Genomic DNA, 24906 nt, shown 5'->3' with positions numbered 1-24906 from the left:
TAACGCAACACCAAAAATGAAAATTTCATGACATAACAAGAGTAATAGATCACCAAAGCCATTAGGGTTCATCATCTTTGATTCATGACGACATAAAAGATTGTGCCACCCTATTTATATTTATGTTGACATATTCCATACTGCTTGTAGTGCTACAATAGATGGACAGTCAACTAACCAGATACAATGTCAAACTTATCCTCTCTCGAACATGATTGTCTGTATGACATTTTACTGCAACACATCGAGTAATGGTGACAATTCTGTCTGGACCACATTGTTGGATGCCTAGTTCAAAAACTAACATGAATGATGGACAGATCTCTTGCTTCAAAACTACCAAACAATGTATTTCCATTTTAAATAGAAAGATTATTTTTTGCCATTCCTTGGAAGTAAATCTTTAGACTATAGCACAACAGTCTCGTTTGTACTTTCAGATATTTTCTTATGCAGACTTATGAGGGACACCACATAATGTGTCTCGACAGTATTCCCTGTAATGAAGGAAGTTTTGTTCTGTTCTATGATGGCAAAGCCAAACTCTTTGCTGCCTAGTCGTTAACACAGAGCAGAAGGAAAGTCAAAGACAGTATTGAGCAGCAGCTGGCTTACTAGTGCCAGAATCAGATGAATCAATGCTCCCTTAAATCATTTTTTTTCCACACATACATGTCCAACTTAAGGAACACAGAAAGAGAACATTCATTCTGAGATTCATGATGAAAAATAAATCTATAAGCAGGAACTGAAACACAGAGTATTTAAAAGGTGTGTTCAATGTGTGTCTTTATCTGCCTAAGGCTATGAACAGCTCAGTGGGAATCAGTCAGTTAGCCTAGCTCTACATGGAAAAGGTCATCAAGCTGGGAAGGGAATATATTCAGCTGGGCTCACTCTGAAGAGGTTTCTATTTATAGTTTGTCAGAGTTTAGGTCCTCCAGCTATTCATCTAGTTTGTGTATAAATGTAAATAATAGACGTACTGTAGCAATATAGCAGCTGAAAGTGTTTGTCAAACTTAGCTACTACAAGCACTCTAGACAAGATTCAAACAGAGTCTTTATTTATTCAATGTAAAATGATACAAGGATGATAGTACCATGCGGGTAAGAAAAAATGCCTTAGGTAAAATGTTCTGTTGAAGATGCTCCAGGCCAAGTTTCCTGAAAACAACCTTCAGTCCAACAACAGTTTTTGCTCTGTCTACTCCCACATATACAGGTTTTTTTGGAGGGATGCATAGTCCTGAGCTATAGAGAAAGAAATGATGCAGGTGTAACTATACAAAACAGAAGCTAGACTGTATGATATAAGGAAATGAACACACAACAGACAATTCTGACAACTCTTCCTTTTAGTTATATATTGATATCATGGTTAAATAATAAATAATGATAACAAAAATAATAATAATAGGATAATGATCATTTACAAGCTTGTCATATGATAAACAGGCTACTGCATTCTTTCCCCTCACACCCCATCACAAACCTTTATAGTTCCAACAGGAATTTGTTTACATGCAAAAGTCACACCATTGTCACTGTGCTGTTTCTTCCACCAGTCGTCTCTACACACAGTGGCAAAGCAACATGGTGCACACTAAGACTTCTCATGATGTTTCTTCTTCTGGAACTTCCTGAACTGAGACTGAATGGCAACGGCTGCCTTTTCAGTCTCAGGGTCATCCATGTCGATGTCAATGTCTTCTGGAACGTCCGTCTTGGAAGCATCTAAAAAAAGAAATGACGAATGTGACTCAAGCGCTTTACAGACTGAACCGTATCACAGGTCACCAACCATAACAATGTAGATCTGTTCAAGATGTATCCAATTCACTCTTTGGACTTCACCAAATGCAGAGTTTGCATTGTGTTTTCAAAGCCATAAACACAACAGCAAATGATTATGAATTCTAATATTAAAGCTGCAATTGCTAGCATGTCAAGCTAACATGCTTCCCCCCTCTTAAATTAAAGAGCAAAATAAATAGTGTTGAAGGTCATAACACTGCATTTTATTTTTCAGTGCAATGTGTCATACTTAGAGGTTTGCCAAATATGTTTTCTGGCCCTCTTGCTTAAAAACATTACACTTAACTCGTAAGCATTTAAGAATGCAAACTTAATACCCAAATAGGGTAAGCTTATACAAAATAGAGTTTCATTTTGACTTTGCCTGGTGACTTTGTGTGTGAAACATAGAGCCTTAGCATCATTTAGCATGCCATTATTTAGCCATATATTACATATTCAGGGCTGCTTTAAAGTGTTTCTTCAAGACAATTCTAAAGTGACAAAATTCAAAAATCTGCCAGACACTTTGGGCCCTATTTTGCAGCGCAGCACAAAGTCATTTGGGTCTTGCCCAACTAGATTTTGCTTGTTACGTGGCAACACAATCTGATGAGCAAAGCACAAAGCGGCTTGATTGGGCAACTTGATTTTACATATATGTGTTTTTTGCGTAACCTGAATCATACATCAGAGTGTCAGCTCTCATTGCCTTTAAGAGCGTTGCCATTTCGCCACGATTTCAGTCTTTATTCTTATAAACACCAATCTCCAACAGTTATATTTTTGCTGAATTATTCCCACAACTTCCAAAAGGATCAGAAAGACACAGTGAATGTTTCGGCATGAGGAAGTGTATCCTCATTAATTATTAAAATCTCAAGAACCCCTGACAGGATCAGCCATGCCAGGACATGTGTTAGGTAGGCTGTAAACACTCATTACTTACTTTGTCTGCAGGAATTCTTGGCTATATTCTGTAATGCGTACATAATTGACACTGGACAGTCTGTATTATAATGTGAGCTATATTGTTGGTGGCACTCAAGAATTAGCCTATTATAAATCCAACTCTCTGTTGCATGAGGGCATGAGTGTGCTTCTGCATGTATTTCTGCGTGTATTATACAGAACACACTGGAGCGAGCACGCACAGAGGAGAGGCTATTCACGACTTTGAGAAGTAGCTACAAGCTAACATTTACCGAAGCAAGTTTACCAAGACTGCAGCGGCTGTCTGAGACTGCTCTTGTCACAAAGAATAAAGATCAAGACAAACATTTATGTGGCCCAGTGAACACTGTGATCCTAGCATCCCTTTTGTAATATACAAGGACAATACAACAGACTTGATCAGAAAACTGAGTCGATAACACACTGTAGGGTTTAAAACATCTTTCTCCATTTACAATGTTCCACTTTCAATGAGTTACCTCATGTTCAGTAAGCTCTTTTTAACCTTTTTATTTTTACTTGTCGTTTTCCTGTGAAGCTCATCATCACAGTTTTTCAATTCACTGCCTTGCAAAACTCCTGCGACAGATTAATCAGCTTGGGTGTAAACGGCAGAACCTACAAAAGCGACACACATTTGACAGCAAGCGAGGGCAGGGTGGGTTGTGCAGAGAACAGTATAGAGGGCTGTAAAGCAGAGGCGACTTATCTTGACTGCTCTTAGGTTCCCATGGGGCTGAGCACCTATATTTTGCTGTTCAAGGAGAAACCACTAACCCCTGTGTGAAGCCGAGCATTGAATCCTACATGAATTGATATTAAACTTCCCATTGCTCTAATGCTTTCTGCTTTCACCCTGGAAAAAATAGCTACTGACATGGGCACTCCACTATGTCCACTTCCTACATGTTCATTATCCTGTAATACAAGGTGTTGACTTTTAAAAAAAAATCTGTCTATATTTTCAGAGTAATGAGGTACAGCATTGTATGAACTGGTGCTGCTTACAAATGCTTAAATAAACTTTGTAATTGTGACAGCTGATAACATGTGAAACTTAATGAAGTAGTAAAAAAGTCAACTTTCCTTTATTTTTGTTGAAGACCCATATGGGAAAGAGTTCACTTTTTTTAACAAATGGTGAATTTGGGGTCAGTATGCTTAAAATACACAACTTGCAACTTATTTTTGAGGGCTGTCAAAAGATAATATACTTTTAATCGCAATTAAATGCTGAAATTCAATAGTTAATTGTGATTAATTGAATTTATGCACATTAATTTTGATTAACGCTGAAAACCCTAGTATTTTTTTCCGAAAATATTCTTACCTTCTAATTTCTTACTTCTATCACCCAATACAGCATATTAAATGTTTTAGTGCAAACACCATTTAATTTATGGTAAATGGTTTAGTCTTCTGACTACTGAAAGAGCTTTTTACACAGCAGGTCATATTCACCAACTCACCCAACATTCACACACTGATGGTAAAGGTTGCTATGTAAAGTGTCCATCAGTATAAGTCATGATTTGGTCTTTAGTTTTGAATTTTCATAGTTTGTATTTTCTTGTTTTAGGTTTTCTTATTCTAACCTTGTGCTGCCTGTTTGTGTACTGTGTACTTTTATTGTGTCCTTAGATTAGTTCTTTATGTTTTATGTTGAAGTTCTTGCCTCTGTGTATCATGTTTATAGTCTTTCTAACTGCCTCTTTGTGTTTCCCTCCAGTTCTGATTGCCCCTATTGTCATCACCTGTGTCTTGTTGATCAACTGTGTTTGATTACCCTGGCACTTTCCGAAAAGCAACAGTTCAGTATGCAGTGCAGACTTTTCAGTAGGGGGTTTCAGTAGACTGAACCCTCGTGGTCATTCAGTTGGCATTTTTTGGGTCCATCTCAGTAGACTGAACATTTTAGCATCGATACTAACTTACAGTATGGTTTGGATGCATCCTTTCAGGAAATTAATTGTATTTTAACACCCACAATGCTGTGTGAAAAATGAAATGTAAAACGTGACTTCACGTGCGCCTCAAAAAAAAAAAAAACAAGGATGAAAAAAAGTGAGGATAGGTGAGGCCGGTTCGGGTAACGCGCCTTTCAAATGTTAAGTTGTTACATTTTTTTCATGCAATGTGAACCTTAGTATTATTTATTGAGCCATCGGGCAGATCACATCTAAGTTGGAGTGTCAATAACATGAAGCGGGCTAATGACACCACTCCCACACTGAATGAATCAGACGAAGTAGGAACAAATATCTGCCTTCTGTGTGCGCCTACTGAACAGTAGGTACTAAAATTATACAGCAGGGACTGTCTGTCAGATTGTGTTGGCACTTGTAGATGCACCCCCTGTCTATTGATATACATTGTTATTATAACATGTATTCAATTATACACAATATATGCAATATCTGGGTTGAATGTGGTCCAATGGTAGATGGCACGTCTGGGGTTCAATCCCCAGCTCCTGCAGTTACATGAAGTGTCCCTGGGCAAGACACTAAACCACAAATTGCTCCCACTGCTGTGTCAGCGAAGTGGGTATGTGTGAATAAATGGCATTAGTTAATACTGATGGACACTTTACATCGCACCCTTTTCATCAATGTGTGAATGTAGTGTGAATGGGTAAGTGTGAACTACAATTCATTAAGCAGAAACTTTCGTCATAAGTGAAAGTGACAGCTGTAATGACTCTCTGCATATGAAGGTTTACACAAAAAGGAAAAACATCTCATCTCATGGACAATACATAGAAATAAGAATTCCTCAACATTTAAATTTAATACATTTGTGGGTGTGAGAGAAAACTGTTTCTGCCAGTGTTTTTGTGTCTAGTTGTAAGTCATTGTGTGCAATTCATAAATGATCACAGCCTTGAGACCTGTAACACTAGAGTGGCAGCAAAGTGTGAGATACAACAGCAATCAGATCAGTACATTAAAACACATAAAGCACTGCTGCTGTGTGCATGGATCTTTTTTAGTGTCACCTTAGTGTTTGCCTTTGGGGGGAGATATATTAGAAGTATGTGCCATGTTTAAATTAAAGCATTAGATGTTTATGTGTTTTTGAGCTCTTTCAGCACTGAAGGCTTGTGAAAAAGAGATCTGATGATAATTTATAAACAATATCTGACAGAATAAGACACAATCATTACAGTTATAATTGAGTACTGTGGAGCTAATTAAAATGTGTTTGGAAGTGGGTCATGTTCACTTTGAGGTTTAATTCAAGCTAATTATAAAAGGATGACTTTGATCTCTAAGGTGAGCCAGTTTGAAATGACGCCTGTGCTGGTTTAAACCAAGCAGGGAAGTGCTATAGCTTAACAGTTTCCACATTGTTCTTTGAATTCCCTGCAAAAGAAATGGTGCAGACTCTGTGGTGTCATGCATGAATAAGCAGATTATTATTTCACATATGATAGCGCCATACAAAAAGGATCACCATGTGCTGCGCTTTATTGTTTCTGTCTGTGTGGTTTGTGTGTACAGTACAGCATCATGTAGAGCCAGTGTCGACCCAGCTGTTCTAACAGGGACAGTTTGTATTGCGCCTGGACTCATAAGGTCACTGAACATATGGAGCATATGGCCCAAGTATGCCACATCTGGACTCCAACTGTGTGGACAATGTCACAGGAGACGAAAATAAACCTTTTTAGGGGCAAAAAACTGAGCCAGTGTAGACTTTTAATCAGTGACATGATGAACACAAGAAAAGGCTACAGAATTTTCTACAAACCCTTGTTTAAATTTATAGAGAAATATTGCACTTAACTGCATTTATTATGGTATTCAGGGTATATGAGCAGATTATCGCTAGTATGCAGGTAATTATGTTGAATACAATTTACCCTAACTGCACCATCAAAACAATTAAAACAAAATGATGTCGATTTTTTAACAAAAGCTGGTATTCAAAAGGTGGCAGGTTCCATAAATCCTATCATAGCAGAATCAAAACATACTGTTCTTCTACTACGATAGCTTGAAAAAAAAGCATTCATTTTACATACTGTATAAGAAACTTGTGATAACTGAGTTGTTGCACTTACAGACCAAGTATTGTGGAATGTACGATTAAAAATAATTTATCAGGTGAACACAAGGTTTTAAGACAGCAGATTATCAAACATATGATCCTTTAACCCAGAAAACCAAAATCTAAGGCCTTTCTCGTAAATGTTTAAAGTAAAGGCCTGCTTGTCTGCGCTATAAAAATAAAGACTACACTTAGGGATGTAAATGATTAATCGATAACCGATTCAAAATGTATTAACCGACAATCTGTTTAAATTTTTACTGGCTGACACATGGCAGTGTTTCTCCTAGGTTTACAGCGTTGGGGGGGTGGGGACAAGCCGACATGCCGACATGCCGACACGGCGACACGACGACACAAACACTTGAAGGAATCTTGGTGTTCATGTGTTATTTTTAATGACAGCTGTCCTTTTCTATCGGAAAGGTATCCTTAAATGACTTCTTTCCCTGATTTCCGACTCTATCCACTATCCTATCCCTACAATAAAGGCACAAAAAGCCCAAAAATAAATCTTTAAAAAAAATGTTTTTAAAAACAAGACCCCCCCCCCCCAATATAATGGTAGGGGAAACACTGACATGTAATACCATTTTATACCAAAAGAGGACATCTGTCACCTTTTCAAGTCAGAAAAACTACTGTTATTACGACTAAAGTAAGAAGCTGTACTGAGAAAAGTGAGGCAAAATTGAAGCGGAGCAGAAGGAGTGTTTCCTGCAGCTGGACTTATAGAGAACAAACCACATGACGTATTTTTGTAGGCCAACCTGGAAGTAGCATCGCCATGGGGTCTAACGAGAATTCGCCCTATGGGATTTTCGCATTGGACTTTAGATGATTGCAGAAAATAAGCTCTGTGGCAAGCGCACGTTTCTGAAGCGTAGGCGTTTTGTTCAGCAGGATAATCTTCACAGATGAACAGCATTTTTATGATGTTTGAAGCGGTAATGCGGCCGACAGAAGTTAAAAAAAAAAAAACTTACGTTACGCTACAAGCTAACTACACCACGGTCGGATGATTTTGACGTCACTACAGTTATGCTTCAGACGATCTCCGATAAACTAATCCACGTAGCTTAATAAATTGTTTACTAACCTAATATTTGTGAGAGAGTTCCCGGCCCCTGTGTCCAGCGTGATGACGTTTAATGTCCCACTTGTTAGCAACCGCCTTTTTAAAGATGCGTAAAAACTTCAAAATTCACAAGTGGGGGTATTACCTAACGTAGTTTATGTGGTCTAACAAAACGCCAACATCTCATTCCTGTGGCGCTCTATTGTGAATGGCCTGTGCACACGACTCAGCCCTGATCACGTAGTTGTGCTCATCTTTCACCACAAGGCCTGACTTGTTTTATAGCAAGTAGAATATTTTATGAGCTCACAACTCACTCCTGAACGTGTAGATATGTTAATTTGCCAACAAAATAGAAGAAAGAAAATGCATTGTGAAGAGGTTCAAATGGTTTTATTTCACTTTTATACAGAACTTTATGCTGATTTTAAAAAGGAGTTTCATGTGGTCAACCCTTGGTAGTCTAGAAATGGCGGTAGAAAGTAGATGTTGTAACAACAACAACAGACAGCGTTGATGCTACAAAGACAATGTGTGTATTGTCTCTGTTACAAGTTATATTTGAGCAAAACATGTGACATACGTGAATTAGCCTATTAAAAAGTATCTTAACATTAACAAAACACATTTTGCCCCCCATGTTGATAACGAATATGTCGGCAACTAGGGCACTTAATTATTTTCTCAATTCTTGTCTTGTTGTTCGGACTTGAGCAGGTGTTTCTGTACATTTTCCAACTCGGAAACTCGTTTTTTTAGATGTGACCGACACCACGTGAATGCAGCTACAGCCCCAACTAGTGACGCGTGGCTACGGTACCCAACATTTGACAGGCTTTGGTGTGCTTGACAGAGTGCAGTCTGAAAGCGAACAGAACCAAATGAAAATGTGTTGTCTCTTAAGACTGTGCTCTGCTCTGTGTGCAGGGTATGCAGAGTGGGCGAGAGTCAATACTGTAGAAGCGTTACACTCTCCCTCCATCCTGATCTTGCGCTACATTAAGAGGCATGCTTCAGACAAGCTGGGAAGGCATTTTTTCAGACATTAAATTAAATTTCAAGGTCAGACAACAATGGAGTCAGTCCTTTGTATGTGTGTGTGTGTGTGTGTGTGTGTGTGTGTGTGTAATTTCTCTACTTTCTCTTTTCGATCAGTGAAAAGAAAGGTAGGCCTGAGTAATGCCAATGCTGAAGTTAAAAAAATGAAACAGTAAACCCTCAACACATGCCTCAAAACTTTTAGCAGATATTATTTGCTTTAAGGCATGATGCTACGTTGGACTGTTCAATATTTTAGTTTTGAAGAGCTCATGCAGTAATGACTTGTGGTTATCACATATGACGGAGGAAGGAAAGTGAATTTAAAAAAATGACAGATTAATTCTGATGCCTGTTATGAAAGATCTTGCGTGTCATGAACTCTAGTGATCATGATGAGCACTGGCACATAGCCCTTAAATCAAATTGTCCTTTGTGTGTGTGTGTGTGTGTGTGTGTGTGTGTATATGTGTAGACTGATGGCTAATTCTCATTTTAGGTACATGTTCTGTAATAAACATGTGGTTCGTTCAAACTTACAGTTATTTTTTTTACTGGACAATTTATTCAACAAAAGTCCAAATATAGAAAGCTTCATTCAAATTTGTCTTGAACCTTTAAATTAACACATCTAAAGTAAGTATTACATTTAAAAAAGGCTAGAGCCTATGACTGTTGAAGGACAAACATAATCTATCTAATAATAAACATACTACAGTATTTCCTTTTTACCTTGTGCTCCAGATGTCTTGTTATTACCAGCAACTGCTCCAGATCCTTGTCTCTGCAATGTAAGAACAACAAAACAGAAAACAGTTAAGTTTAATAATACATTTTTAGTATTCCTAAAATTATTGAATTTGTTCTACTGCTCTGAGTCCTTAGTTTATTAAAACCTTGGCCTGATGATTGTTATCTAATCTACATGTGGGCTTAACAGCCACCTATTCTGCTAGAATGCTCTCCCTGAAGACACTTTACAGTAGGAGGAGGAATCATTAAAGAAAGAGTTGTAACTATATCTACTACGGCATTTTATGAAATGAAAAACATGTGGCGCAGTGTTATACTGTCTAATGCATCACAACATAATTACATTAAAAAAAAGCTTTCCCCTGAAGATATACACAAGACATACACTGCTTGACACATACTGGACCTGTTCACTGATGAAAGCTCAAATTATAGAAGATAAGATTGTTATAATAAGATTAAGGTCAAGAAGTATAAACCATGTCTTTTATGTCATGAAATAAATCCTACAGTGATATGCAGTGAGTATCAATACCAAAATATGTTTCACAAGTGAATATCTGTACATTTGGTCTTAATGAATGGATTAATGTGAACACAATTATGCTAAAAAAAAAACATGTAACTACCAAGCTGTGAGAATTCAAACTGCTTATACAATGTTTAATGTGTGATAAATTGTCTGACTGATGAATGACGATTACCAAAAATCTCTCTACACTGCCAACAGCACAGTCTCAACAGGTACTGTGCACGCTCTTACTAAACATGTCTTGACACATTATTTTCTAGATGTGGCATTAGGGTTAATGGCAAAACTTAGCGGATATGACACAATTAAATACATTTTGACCCACTAATGCAGCTCAATTTTTCTAAATGTCAACTTTCATTATCCTTTACCCATCTACCTGTCACACCTTATTACTGAATGTGTTAAACTCATTAAGTTGCAAATAGGCAGCCGTTTCCAGAGAAGAAACACATACAGTGACTGTTATATTGTTTGTCCAACTCATTTCCTCAAGATTCAGCTTCCGACATGACGCAAGTCTAAAACTGAGTCAATGAAGACATTTGCTGAGTCGATTATTCATCATTTATTCATAGATTTTGACTGTATGTCTGATAAATAAAGAAGTTTAAAATGAATGTATGATGTGCCTCAGAACCTAAAACAGTGAACAATGTTAATAATGATTATTTGCTGGCAGTTAACACTAAAATAATGTAACTGCAGCTTAATGCCCACACATAATATACTGTATACTCAGGTGGCATCATCCACCCATTGAACTCTTCTTATATATTTCTTTAGATACTAAAACATTTTTTTGCAAACTCAATTCCAACTTTACTTTTTTCAAGAAACTAATATTTAAGTGTTTTATAGCGCCTGAGCCCACTTGTTTATTGCTCATCTATATCAGATCATGCTAATTAATTCTGCATTTGTGTCTGAACAGTACCATAACAGTTGGGGAAGTCAAAAATGAGGCAGCGGGAGCAATTTGGTTTCAGTATTTTGAGGACACTGTACACTTCATATATGTCATAAGAGATGTTGGCAAACCACATGATCACACTATGTCTTTCAACTTTGAAAAAAAATCGTGGGGAAGGAAGCTCATCCCCTTTTTACTGTGTTTCTAGGAAGATTTAAACAACTCACTCTACCTGGGGGATTAAGCTCTTTCCATTTTTAATTTTCCTATTTATTCGTAACCCTTTTGCTATGTTTCCTGTTTTTTCAAAGGTTTCCCATTAGGTCATGTCAGAAGGTTTTCCATGCTTTAATAGCTGAGGAATTGAGAAGGCATCGTGCAATGTGTCCTCTTTTCTGAGCTTCTCTTCATTATTTATCCAATGCTTTCAATGAATTTTAAACAGTGTGTGCTGTGCTTTGATGTTGAGGAGAGGCAAGCATGGTGTTGGAGGAAAGGCAGAGGGCTCAGAGCACAACACACTTCTGTCTTTTGAGGGAGGAATCTCTTACTGGAGGCAAGCCTTTGGTACAGTTTCAGGAGGAAAAAAATGTGTGTGTGTGTGTACGAGATATTTGGTATTTGCAGTTTATGTTTATTGTTTACCTGTCAGGCTAATCAAAAAAGTACCTGCTCTCTTTTTTTACTTTACTGACAGGGAAAAAAAATAGTAAAACGCATTATCAAATTTCTTTGTGGTGTGTCAATAGTAATCAAACATTTGAGCTCTCTCAACACCCTGCAGCTCCTTACAAATATTAGATAAGAGCGTATTTTTGTTCTTTACTTAAACTAATCCCAGTTCAAACAAAAGAGTCAAGTCTCTCCATCAGCCTACTGTAATGGCCATGAAATTAATTGTTGCATTGTGTAGAAGCAAAATAGCTGCTCATTTCAAAACGCAAATGTGGCTCAAAAAAAACAAGTATAGCAACAGCTGGTTGGGAAAGAAGAGACCAGTCAGTCCACACTGCATTAGCACTCTGTAAACAAGACTGCCCTCAAGCTCATCTGGTTGAGTTACTCCTGTTTGTGGTTAGTCATACAATGTTGATGTGTCATTCCAACATAGTATTTATATTGAACTACATGATGCAAGAATCAATGGTTGTGTATAAAGATGAATCAAAGGCATGAGAAATCAGCTGGATCCAGATTTGCTAGGCTGACCTTCATTCATTTTTGTTGCCAAATTCCACGTCACATATGTTGTTTAGTGAAAATATCTTTATCTGCCGTATTTATAACAAACATTTTTGCTTATTTTATAGCTTGATATGAGTAATAGAAACTGAACATTTGCCCAAAAATGTTCTTTTATTTATTAAAATAATATGCATACTGATTAAAATAGAGATCATGTGTTGACATTAAGTCAGTAACTAAAGATGTTGATAACATCAGTTGTTTTTAACATAATAATCTCAATTCTCCATTTAGTCATTATTTATATAGTTTAGTCATTTCACAATAAATCAGATCACATCTGGTTTAACTAGATGGCAATTTCATTAAGCCCAAAATTATTTAGTAAAATAACAGTTCAAAGCCTGCGCTATTGTTCATATTCTGATGTATGAAAATTAAAATAGCAAGTTCTTAAAATATAAAAGCTTGAACTAGAATGCTAAAGTTATTTGTTCAAAACATTATTTCAATAATGTTTTTTGTGATGAATGGAATACTCAAGTAAATGTTGTTTAGTTTTAGTGTAAAAATACTTCTTCCAACAATATGTTGTTTACGAGGTAAACTCAATGGCAGTGCTGTTCAGAACCAACAGAAACCTCGCCATGATGATTTAAATGTTACTGTCGGGGAACAGGATATGACTAGGCTTAATGTACGATGTGACTTGAGGTCATTTTGTTTATAGTAACATTGCTCAGTTCAGTGCAGAGGTGATGAGAAACTCTAACACTCCCATGGGTCGAGGAGCATAAAGGCTGAGTGGCTCTGGGGCTGAGCCAAGTGTAAATTGCAAGAACAGCAGTTCAATGAGTGAGATTACTGAGGGGTGAAGGGACAATCCTCACTCTGCAGATACTGTACAGGGTGAGGAGTGTTTGCCAAATAAAAACACATTGGCAAATAAATAAGCACTGTGGACATATTCAAGAAATACAAAAGCACACACACTGTGAGGAGGGAAAACAATAACATAAACAACTATGATGATGTGACATTGACAAGTGAGATAGAGAGCAAATTATTACTCATTGTACATCTCATTATTCATTAACAGACTCAGAGGGATATAAGGTCAACAAATAGTGTTTTGATGTGTGTATTTCTGTGTGCCTTGACGTGAAAATACACCCACACAAGAAGCAGAATCACAGTAGCATACTGCGTGCAAACTCCACAGTGGCTGCATCAGAGTTTGTGCCCCCAGGCTTTCAATTTGGATACTTCAAGGGGAAAATATAAACACACACACAAACATGCAGGCCAGAAAGGCATACACACACTTTCATTACTATAGTATGATTCAAGTGGAATATCGAGCTTCAGTGAGCTTATACTGTAAGCACATTGCAAATTCCGAGAGATGTAAATATGCTGCATCTCTGATAAGGCATTCATCACGAGACGGAGTGAGGATATTTTCACACAGAATCCTTTGAAACATCCATCTCTTTTCATTCTTTCTCAAAGCAAAATTTCCTTTTCTGCCCCGCAGAAGAAAAGGCTGGAGGCATATTTTGGACTCTTTAATGTTTTGGGGATTTTTCAACTTGTTTTAAGTTTGTGTTGTAAAAATGAGCTAGAATGAGGTGATGAATGATGAATTCAAGAAACTCATAAGGTCTGCAATATTTCTATTACCACCTCTTCATCAAATTTGATCTTTGTGTAGTTATGCCTTCATAAAGGAGACGAATGCCACAGTCAGTGGTTCAATCCCTAGCTCCTAAAGTCTACATTTCGTGTCCTTGTGCAGGAGTTGCCCAGAGGCATTGAATTGTGAATTATCAATATTGTTGTCAGGAGACTAGAAAAACACATAAAAGTGAACATTTATCATTTAACATTGATGACACAGCCTTTTACTATTCTTTTGGGGCTTGTAATAATGCTGCAATGGACGACCAAAGTAAGGAATTCATAATTTAACAAGGACAAATGCTTTGACTTATTCTCACGCATGAAAAACCAGTACAACTCCACATGTCTAAATAATGAACATCAAAACACAGCCAGCTGCAAGCTCATTAAGCGAAACTTGAGGACTTTCCTTCCTCTGTTCATAAATTTGAATAACTGTATTTGTCCTGTTAAGACCACAAATACACTCATTCATCTTGATTTTAATTCTTTATTCGCAAACTCTAAGACAATGAGCAATTCTTCTAAAGGGCTTGGTTTGTGTGCAGATAAATGGAAAGAAATATGGTTGAGTTGAGTTGTCCACCAGTTTGCTGTTTGGCAAGTTATGTTACCATCTGCTTTTATTCATTATGCTAAGCTAACCCGCTGCTTGCAAAGCAGACAAATAGGAACACAAGGAAAAGTACATAGTCCTATATATGCTGTACTGACCTTGTGCATCACTGTCGGATGCACTGCACTAGCAACAGGACATTGATTTATCACTGATATGGAGGGATATACTGTAGTATGGGCCAGATTTATGTAAATAGTGACATGTTAGTGTCATTAATAAAAGTGTGTCTGCTTCATTTTATGGAGGACGTTGCTCTGCTGAAAACTCTCTCAGTAAATCACAGTTTGCCTTTTGATCCTCTAACCTCACTCTTCTCCTGCCTCTTCAGCTCCTCACATCTCAGCCTGCTCATCCCCTCGATGAAGCGGTGCAGGCAGTAGGAGTGGAGCAAGTGTGGGTCTGTGTGTGCTCTTAAATACGTGTGTGTGTACGCGCGCATTACAGACCACTCATCTGTATGAGCTCCATTGGCAGTTACATAAACCATACTGTCATGAAGGCTTCAGGGCATACTGAAACATTGCCAAATCAGTGCTGGGTCAATAACTCCCTTCTGCACATTTTTGGATTTTCTTTCCTGTGTCGGGCAGCCAGTACATGTCTGGTTTTAAGAGGAAGAGGGTGGTTTTTCTTACTGTTGCCGTGCAGAACAGAGGTCAGTAATTACCAAGCAGCACAACTGACTTTCCCTCGCCTGCTTTCTTGGTTTGACCACACAAATTAAAACATGGGAAAGTAACAAAAAAGTTTTAACATATCTAAACTGCCAAAATTTACCTCTGCAGCCTTGACACCAAGAAAATTGAGGACTACTTAATCATGAACCACATGTAAAGCACCTGCGGTAGACCTCCCAGTCCAGCTGGGGGCGAGTGTGCATAATTAATTAGTAATTGTTTTCTTCTGTAGGCTTTCTGACCTCACGTGCAAGACATCATTGTCTAGCCAGTGTTGCAAAGATGGCGACTTTAGAGATATATATATATATATATATATATATATATATATATTCCAATCTATAAAGTGCATTGCAGTTTGCTAATCAGTCATCACTTTTTTAGCCATCTGATGCATATTTTTTTCCCCACTCCCATTGTGGAGGGCCCGTACGTTCTCAGGTGCCCCTAGGCACGTGCCTGGATCGCCCATATGGTAGATCCGGGGTTGTCTAAGTTACAGTAGAACAGATTATCAATGTAGGTTCTTCTTTCTTGACCCTCCAACGCTGTACGTATTGCTCTGACCATCCCCTTGCCAGTCAGTATGTCTCTCTCCCTCTCATGATGGTGCAGACCCACTTCCCCATTTGTTTGTCTCTTCCCTTCTCTCTTCCCAAGCCCAACACAGTTTCGGTAGATGGCTGTTCAACTTGAGTCTGGTTGCTCAAGGTTTCTGCCTGTTAAAATAAGTTTTTCCTTGCCACTGTAACTCTGAAAAATGTTACTTAGTGTTCTGCTTATGATCAATGTTGGGTCTTTGTAAATAATATAGACAAAGAGTAAGGTCTAAACATCCTCTTTTGCAAAGTGTCTGCAGATAACATTTGTAAAGGATTAGCTCTATAAAAATAAAGATTTATTCATAGTGTACAAAAGTTTCAATTGTTTTTGCCTTTGAGGTTTTGGCTGGGGGCTTTTGGTAGAATTATTAGCCAAGGCAAAAAGGCAGGCAAGTTGTCATGAAAAGCAAGGAGCTGCTAACATAAAAGATTTGATGAAACCACTCACATTGACACAACCCTTTGTCTTTTCAAATTAAACAATATTTGGAGGATTTTGGCAATGCAGCAGTAAAACTCTCTGCCCAAACAAGGCAGTCAACGCCAAGAATTCAATGGCCTTCTGCTCCACAGAAGTGTGATATCACAGACCACAAATAACCTCTAAAATAAAATAAAAATAAAAAAGGATCGGTTTCATCTTCATCCAGCTGGTTTTTGGCATAGAAAATAAACTTTGACTTACAGCCATTTCCACTAAGAAAAGCATAAAGAGAAGCAGTGCAAGGCGGGGAGAGGGAAGAAAGATAGCTCCTCTAAATTATTCTCTGAAACTGCCGTCTCTTATACAACTTCATGAGCCTTGAATAGGAGAGATTACATTTTTCTCTTTCATTTGTTAGTGTGGGTGTCAACAGTTTAAGAAAATTGGTTTCCTTACTTTGGGATTGTATAGTGGCCTGTCACAGAGCATGCTGCAGAGTAAACATGCTGCAGAGCACTGTGTGGCTGCATATTCCTGAAAAAAGTAGTAATTTCCAGTAAAACCAGTGACACTCTTTCGTCCATGTCACAAAGAGAGCGCTTGCTTTGTAACCAGGCGTCCCAGATAGCTTTCGCGTCTCCCTTTGTGGGCCATGCAGCAGGAGAGCAGATTTGCAAATAAACTGAAAGGAGCAAGGTGGTCAGATTAAGAACCTAATTACGGGGAATGATGTATCTGTCCTGTGCTTGCGCAGATCCACCTGCTACAGACTCATCTCAAAAAACAACTTCCTAGTAGACAGGTTTTTGATGCATTAATATTTTGAGACTTTGGTCTACTTTACAATACAGAGCATAGAATCCATACTAAAAGTGTGCGTTCGCCCAAAACCCGGAAATGGCTTGCGCCCAAAACAATTCAGATTCATAAAAAAACATACGCATGCATACAAACATACGCATTGTTCCACTCCATATTATGCCCTCTGCTCTACGAGCATAATAAAAATCGCTAGCATTAGCATGCTAACACAAGAATGCAGCTAGTTGTTTTGGTTTCATGCTGGTGCTCAAGGGCGACATCTACTGGATCAAAAAAATTGCATATAAAGCCTTTAAAAAAATACCAGTACAATAATTTCTTTCCTTGCATTGAATTTCATGCATACTACTTGAAGTAATGTCAGTCAGCAGCTCTTTCTTCTCTCGTTCAGTGTGTATCAGGCAGTGAGTAACCGTGGTGACTATCTGTCAATCAACATTGTCCTGCCACCTCTATGAATAAAACTCTACTTTCAGTAAAACTTGACCATGTGTCAAAGTATTAACACATTCTGGATTATGTTTGATTAAATATATGTTTGCTAGTCAATAAACAAAACTAAAGTTCAGTCAGGATCACTTTGTCAAGTAAATTCCTTTATTGCAATTATTTATATTTGGCGGTATGGCTGTCTGGGATCTCCCTGCCCTTGCACGCGCTTACGTTGAAAGCTGTAAGATAAGCAGTAAACCCCCTACAGAGTATGCATCAATGACAAGCACGACATTGATTAAGTCAGAAGAGCATAAAAGGAGGAGGTGGGGAGGAGGAGGGACGCAAATACGCTTGCAAATGCAGCTTGCAAAGGGAGCAGCAAAAGTAGGAAGGCTAGCTCAGTTTAAATAAGACGGCCATAAGTACTATTTGGCCAATAGGACGCTTTGAAGCAAATCAACTGGCCATCAGCTGATGTGGCTTGCGTGAGATGAGCTGTTACCAAAACTCTGGCATGATAGTAGTGTGACACCGTGACCTGCCTAAACAAACACTACGCTCCATTTAGTCCAGTAATATCCTAAAAAACAACATTTTAACAAAGGCTTCTTGGTATGAAGCTACAATTGAATTCTGCAGGGCTAAAATAGAACAGAAACACAAGAACTTGAAGTCAATATGTAGTCAAGTTATTGCCTAAAATTGTAACTAATGAACACATAAATAGATTTAAAGACACAGAAGAGGACACAAAACTAATTCATAATTTTTAAGTGGTGCATAAAATGCTCAAATTGCACATAAAGATTGATCAGAATGTAGGGGAAGATATTTTTGGTGCTAAAAATGTTCTGGGGGAGACCTCAAGACCCCCCCCAAGGCATTTTTTTCTAATAGACTACACTTATCAGCATAGTTTTTGTGCATTTAAAACAATATACAGGGAAATAATTATGGTTGAACTGTTTAGTAACTTGCAAATGAGTCTTTAAGATCAGAATTAGAATTCAATTTAGCTAGAATCGTGATATTTTTTTTACTTAGGATGCGCCGAGTAACAAGCAGATAAAATGTGTGCAACACCCATCGTTACTTTGAGCGCTCAGAGCATCGTACAACTCAGTAATATTTATTTATCTAAAATCAGACTTGATGATAAATACACAATATTGGAATGTATTAATAAAAACTGGCGGCGCTAGTTTTTGTATTAATCCACTTCAGATCTCTACATCAGCGATCACTTTTAACAGTTTGGTCCTCTGCGCTCAGGGATAATGAAGTTGAGACAATGCTGATGAAATATGTGGCAGCCTTTTTTTATATATATAATTGTAACAAGTTACATACTGAAAATGGCTTACACATGCGTTCATATTTGAAACTGCTGGTTTGAGTGATTATGATGTCGTGGATCTGAGGTGGAAAGTTTGATATTAAGTGGAATAAAATGTGTGAGGGACATCAATGTACATTCTGGCTTTAATTAACCACCTCGCCATCTGTGTCACCAATTTCCCCTGCCTCCAAACTGTCTGGGGTCAGCGTTTGCGCACATTCGTTCACAAATTACCTGGTGTCTTATTTACAACTGATGTGTACGCACAAAACGGGGCCTCAGACTGGCATAGAAAAGTGTTGTAATAACAAAGCGGAGTAGTTTGGATGAAGATTATTGTTAAATTGGGAAAATAATTTAATAAACCTGTTTTTGAGGTTATTTTAAAACTCAGCAGCTTGCAGAGTCCAAGAGTTCTCTGCCACTTCCAATGGCTATGAAGAACTTAAAAAAGCAGAACTAGGCCACCGACAGTTCAAGCAGAAAGAACATACGGCCTAATCCGTTTCTTCTTTTGCAGCACATAGATAAATGAGACGTTGGTCTACCAGTGTGAGGAAAAACTGTTGGAACTATTGGAGAAACTTATCACTGCTGTGATCTGTTAGGAACGATAGAAAAAGGTCATCATCATGGTGTAAAACAATTGTACTGCTTCTAAATTATTTAGCCCTCTCAGTGAAAAGAATGAAGTGTAAGTGCTTGTATGCACCATGGAAATCCGCTGTAGAAATAGAAAGACAATACAGTCTTTTAAAATGTATTTTTACACAAGTTCATGCTTATTTCAGTGTGCACAGATTCAAACACTGCTTTAAATGTTCTCTGTTTAATCTTATCGTGTCTGTATTAACCATTCAGGTATCAGCTGGTGGCTGCGTATAACATCAACCAGAAAATTAACGTTAATAACATTACATCCAATTTAGACCAAACTCTGTTACATAAAAAAACATGGCTACCGATAATGTTGCTAGGCATGGGCACTTCGGATCACCAGGACATTGAACTCTTCAAGCTTGGGGAAGGGGCTTCTTGGTGGGGATAGTGTCATTGTTTGATGAAAGGGAGTGATATTAAAACTATTTAGCCTAAAGATTAACCAGACCCTGAAGAGGCAGCCCCCCACCGACGTAGCACAGAAAGTTCTTGTGAAACCAACCAAACAATTTTCATTTGTTATTTTCATATTTTTGTTGTACCTTTTTTGTATTGTTATAAGATACTGCCCCTCCCTACTAAACATCCTTGTGTACAAATATTTGCTCTCGGGTAGATCCAGTGTGGTTGGTGGGTATGTCTTTGCATGTGTCTCTATGTGTGTGTGTGTGTGTGTGTGTGCATGCGTGCAGTGAAAATGTGTGTGAATAAAAAATAAAAGTGATCCAGTGATTAGAGAATCACCATTCATTACATCCAATAGACATTTCTGTTTTACAGCATGTAGTTTTTGTTACTTTTGTTACTAACACCTTGAAGATGAGGAGGCGAGCTACGGAGTGTTTTCTTTTACTATCTCACCACTGGATTCACTTGTGGATTTTTTTGAGGTGAGAAGTTGATGTTTGAGAATCAACATATTTACAGTTTTACAGAAAACAAAACATCAAATCAAAAATGTTTTCCGTTTTGGTGGAATTAGAGGAGCTCCATAACTTCTGCTCGGAGCAGCCAGCCAGCAGGCCGGGCAATCACACTCCTTTCCTGCAGTGAGACACAGACCACAGCAGCTCAAACATTTGTGTGACACTTATACTGTTGAAGCGACTGTTTTAACTGAATGTGAAAAGTAGAACTATAAAGGGACACAGTTAGCCTACAGAAATAGTAGTTCATGTGGAATGGTGGCCTGGCTGGAATTAAGTCAAACCCAGACTGAATTATTTTCCCAGTCCATCCATGTCGCAGGTCTCACTTACCCATTCACACTACATTCACACACTGATGGCAGAGGCTACTTTTTTAGGTGTCTTAGGTGTCTAAGTATTCACTTATCCACTTGTACAAATTCACACACACCTTGAGCCAAGACGTGTGTATTTTTTTCACAGAATGATGCTGTTGAATGATTTATAATAAATTCACACATTTTATGGTTGTCAAAAAGTCTCTCATATCCCAATTTGTTATGTTGAAATTTGAACACTGATGCAGAAAATGAATGCTCAACAAAATTGTTTGTATTTAAAATGTGTAATCGTGTGGAATAGAGTTTTTTTTAATACATGTAGTTAAAGCTGAAAGAAACTCATTCATCAGTGGCAGGATGAAAAGAGCTGAGTAAACAGCTTGCAAAGCACTTCACCAAAGCAACAGACTTAATGAAGACGTCTATTTACTTCATTGATTTATTTTTCATTGCAATCCAGTTAAATTATAGAACTAAGGCCCTGGTAACGCAGCTAGTGAATTTATGGCCATTGCATTACAAAAAGGTTTCTATGTCCCAGTCACTTAGTCGCCGGGTCTGTAAAAGTGTCTCTGTTTGTTCAGCTCTAATTCAAGTGATTTATAATGCTAGGGTTGAGTAAATTGCCACTCACACTGTTTATTTGCTGTAACTTAAGATTGTGTTGGTTGATGTAGTGTTTATTGATTCGCCTCAAGAGGGAACCTTGAATCAACGTGACGATATAGAACAGATGAAAGTATTCATTCTGGATGTGGTGATTTACTATGACATTATCAAAATGATCAAACATGTTTAAAGGGGCTGTAAGACATTGGTTCCCAACCTGGGGTCCCATCCATCCAGGCTGTGAGGTTGTCAAAGTTAGAGTTGCACATAATAACTCAAATCAAAAGTCTCATGGTAAGAACTCATGTGTAGGAGTGTGTTAAGTGTTTGGACTATGCATCATTTCACAATATTAAATGGCAATTCATCAAATAGTTGTATAGAAATTGTTGTCTGAACCACAGTAATAGAATAGCAGAAGAGGAAAAAAAACATAATTCCAATACCATCCATAGTGCCATGTAACAAACGACCTTTTTTCTAACGTCCTGTCTTACCTCAGGAGAACCCAAGCCCCCTCCCCACTTGGAGTGCTATAGCTTTCAAACATAGGACACGACCAACTGATAGGCTGTCAGGGCCCCTATGCTGACTATTAATGTGTTCACCTCATAGTCACATTGTCAGGGTTAGTTCAATCCAAGTACAAAGAGAAGTTCCAGACTCTACTATAAGTCGATTGAACTGCTTCTGCTGTCAAATGTATGTTTCCTTTCCATTGGCTGTTGTATTCAGCTCAAATACTAATTAAGAGTATCCTGAATACTCTATATGATTACCCACTGCAGTTGCACATTACCAAAGGTATTTTTAAATCATTAAGAATGCAGAATATCCAAAGAGGTAGGAATTATTGAAGATCACATTAATACATTGATGGCAAATGCTGCTTTGCAAAGTATGCAAAAACCCAACATTACTTTTCTCCTTCCCCCTCCTCATGTCCCACTCTCCCTTGTTTCCTACTGTGTCCACAGTCCTGTCAAATAAAAGGCACAAAGCCGAAAAGAAATCTCTAAAAAAAAAAAAAAAAAAGAAGTTGCCATGCCTATAGAAACAAACTGACCATCTACAGGCAACTGTGAAAACTTAAACTGACTTATGTAAGTCCGTGTTACTGTAACTGGAAATTTTGATCCTGCTGATCCAGCGCCTTTTTGCTGCTTTTTGGGTCCGAGGCCAGTAGGGGGCCCCAAAAGTCTGAAACTTTTAACCACAGCATAGGCTAAAAATGTCAAAGTTCGCAATGACAGTAGGAAACCTATAGCCCCATCTGAAAGCACTCACTTGATGCTGTTTTAAACAGCCCTTACTCCCACACACCCCACACTCGCAGACAAGACAGCTACCACCTTAACTGGAGAATTTCCTGCGGGAAACACTGTATCACTGTTAAGTATTGTTCTTATTCTATGCAGTTTAGAGAAGATAAGGTAGAGAGAAAGGGAGGTGGAGAGAAAAGGCAGTGCGGTGGGGATGAGGGAGGGAGCACTGCAGTGCTGACCACTGCAAGACTCATCCATCCAGAACGTGATGTGCTGCTCTGCCTCACTTACTGGCCAAAAGACAGCGGATAAATTGATGACTTTGATTAAGAACAACTCCACTCTGAATAATCAACTCAGCAGGAAATTCATTACATCCTCTACTGCCACCTTCTCTTCATTACATTCACATTGCGGAAAGGTTTTCCTAAAATTATAACTCTTTAAATAAACAGTAGAGGTTTAGTTTGCACATGATTAACAAGCAAAAAGGCTCAAATGATTTCACTGACGAGATTCAATTATTCAAAGCTGTTAATCTGTGATCACTCTAAATTCATCTTCAATTGAGGCAGCCATGTGTTCATAATGTTATATGTGGTACATCTATTTGGTGGACTGTGTTTGCAGTCTTTTTTCTTTTTTTTTTTTTAACCTGAGCGAGATTTACTGCCCTTTTTACACCTTCTGGAGAGTCAAATAAAACTTAATTGCTCAGGCTTCTTACTTATCCTCTGTGGGCACTTGTATTCCCATGTTTCCCTCGGTTAACATATGAACTGGAATTAAAAGACACACATTTGAGTGTAAGCCCATAAAGATTTAGTCAATGTATACACACATACCTAAATTATGAACAAATAAGAATACCCCTAGAGCTTCGACTTCACGCTCAGGCTTAATATATTCTCTCTGTACTACTGTGCTATGCAGCAGAACATTTTTCACATTGCCTTTTACATTTATTTTTTATTTATGTAAAAGAAGAATTTTGAGGCAGAAAAGAAAGCTCAAAGTAATTCATGTCTGTTAGTTGGTTTTATTAAGGTGATAAAGCTGTAACTTAAATTAATCATTCCACTTATAAGCATTAGAAAAACATTCATGTTGTCGAGAAGTAATAAAGATCAGACATGATTGTCATTCATGAACACTACATAGTCTCTGTCACTATCATTTAAAAAATGCAAATGCATACATTTGATGACATATTTCTCCAATGAGTGAATAAATGTACTGGACTTTAATGTGTTATTTAAACAGAATAGTCCAATGAAATTTAGCTAGAGAGTGAACCTTCACTAAAAAGATTCCATTAAAAAATAATGAGTAAGTGAGAGTGTGACATCAACCTGCACTTGCACAGCTACTTCTCAACCAATCACATTCAATACTCTTCAAAACAAACAATATATTGAGCTTTAAACTACTTTTATCATAATAAGGCATCAAAGACTAAGATAGATCACTTGAGGAATGAAATACTATGGCTACTTTTCCTTTTCATTGACACATTGCATTACTTAAGAGTTTTGTCAAACCGCGCAGACAACTTCAAATTATGACTTGTATGTGAAGTATGTCTGAACCATTGAAGTGAAACCCAAATAACATACTGTCATCAGTCGTAAATCTACTATTCCGCCGCGTCAGGGGGTTGTCCACAGCGCATTGTGCGTCCTGGTGTTTCCTACACTGATCCTGTTCAGCGCTATGATCTAGTAGTTTTGACTACAGACTCTTAAACGATTATGAATCAAATTAGTAAATGTCGGATGAGAAATCTCATCAGATGAAAGGACACCACAAACGGTTCTTAAGTCTCTCATGTGGATATCTGCGCCTTAGAGCGCGGTACGTGCGCTCTTAGGTTAATGCAGACGTTTTTGTATTTGAAAACATAAAACAATCCTACCTCGCTCATGATGGACGGTAATGTTTCGGTTTCTCGGCGGCCTCAGTTCGAAAATTTCGGAACGATAAGTTTCAGCAACAGTAGTGTTGAAGAGAGTGGCTCGCCGCGGACAGAGGCTCTTTATAAAGCGTGAAGCCGAACTCCTCCGTCTCATCACGTCACAAATAAACCAATAGGAATGCCTTGGGCAAATGGGTCTCCTAAGTCACCATGCAGCTCCTTCAAATATTCATACGCCATGATCAGCCATAGATTCTCTCCCTTTTGATGAACATCCGGCCGTACAAATGTCAGCGTTGGAAGGC

General features: G+C 38.0%; 1 protein-coding gene across 1 annotated transcript; it reads right to left on the bottom strand.

The window, feature by feature from the left end:
• Window positions 1-1044: 1044 nt before the first annotated feature.
• LOC109990710 (calmodulin regulator protein PCP4) lies at window positions 1045-24792 on the bottom strand. The gene is made up of 3 exons (XM_020642896.3): window positions 24602-24792; window positions 9652-9703; window positions 1045-1736 (listed from the first exon to the last, which is right to left on the bottom strand). The coding sequence occupies exons 1-3, from the start codon at window positions 24608-24610 to the stop codon at window positions 1606-1608; spliced, it is 192 nt and encodes a 63-aa protein (XP_020498552.1). The 5' UTR covers window positions 24611-24792; the 3' UTR covers window positions 1045-1605.
• Between the last annotated feature and the right edge of the window lie 114 nt (window positions 24793-24906).

This window comes from Labrus bergylta, chromosome 11 (assembly GCF_963930695.1).
Source record: "Labrus bergylta chromosome 11, fLabBer1.1, whole genome shotgun sequence".
Classification (NCBI taxonomy): Eukaryota; Metazoa; Chordata; class Actinopteri; order Labriformes; family Labridae; genus Labrus; species Labrus bergylta.
Note: the sequence above shows the minus strand (reverse complement) of the source record. Positions and strands in the feature narration are given on the sequence as shown.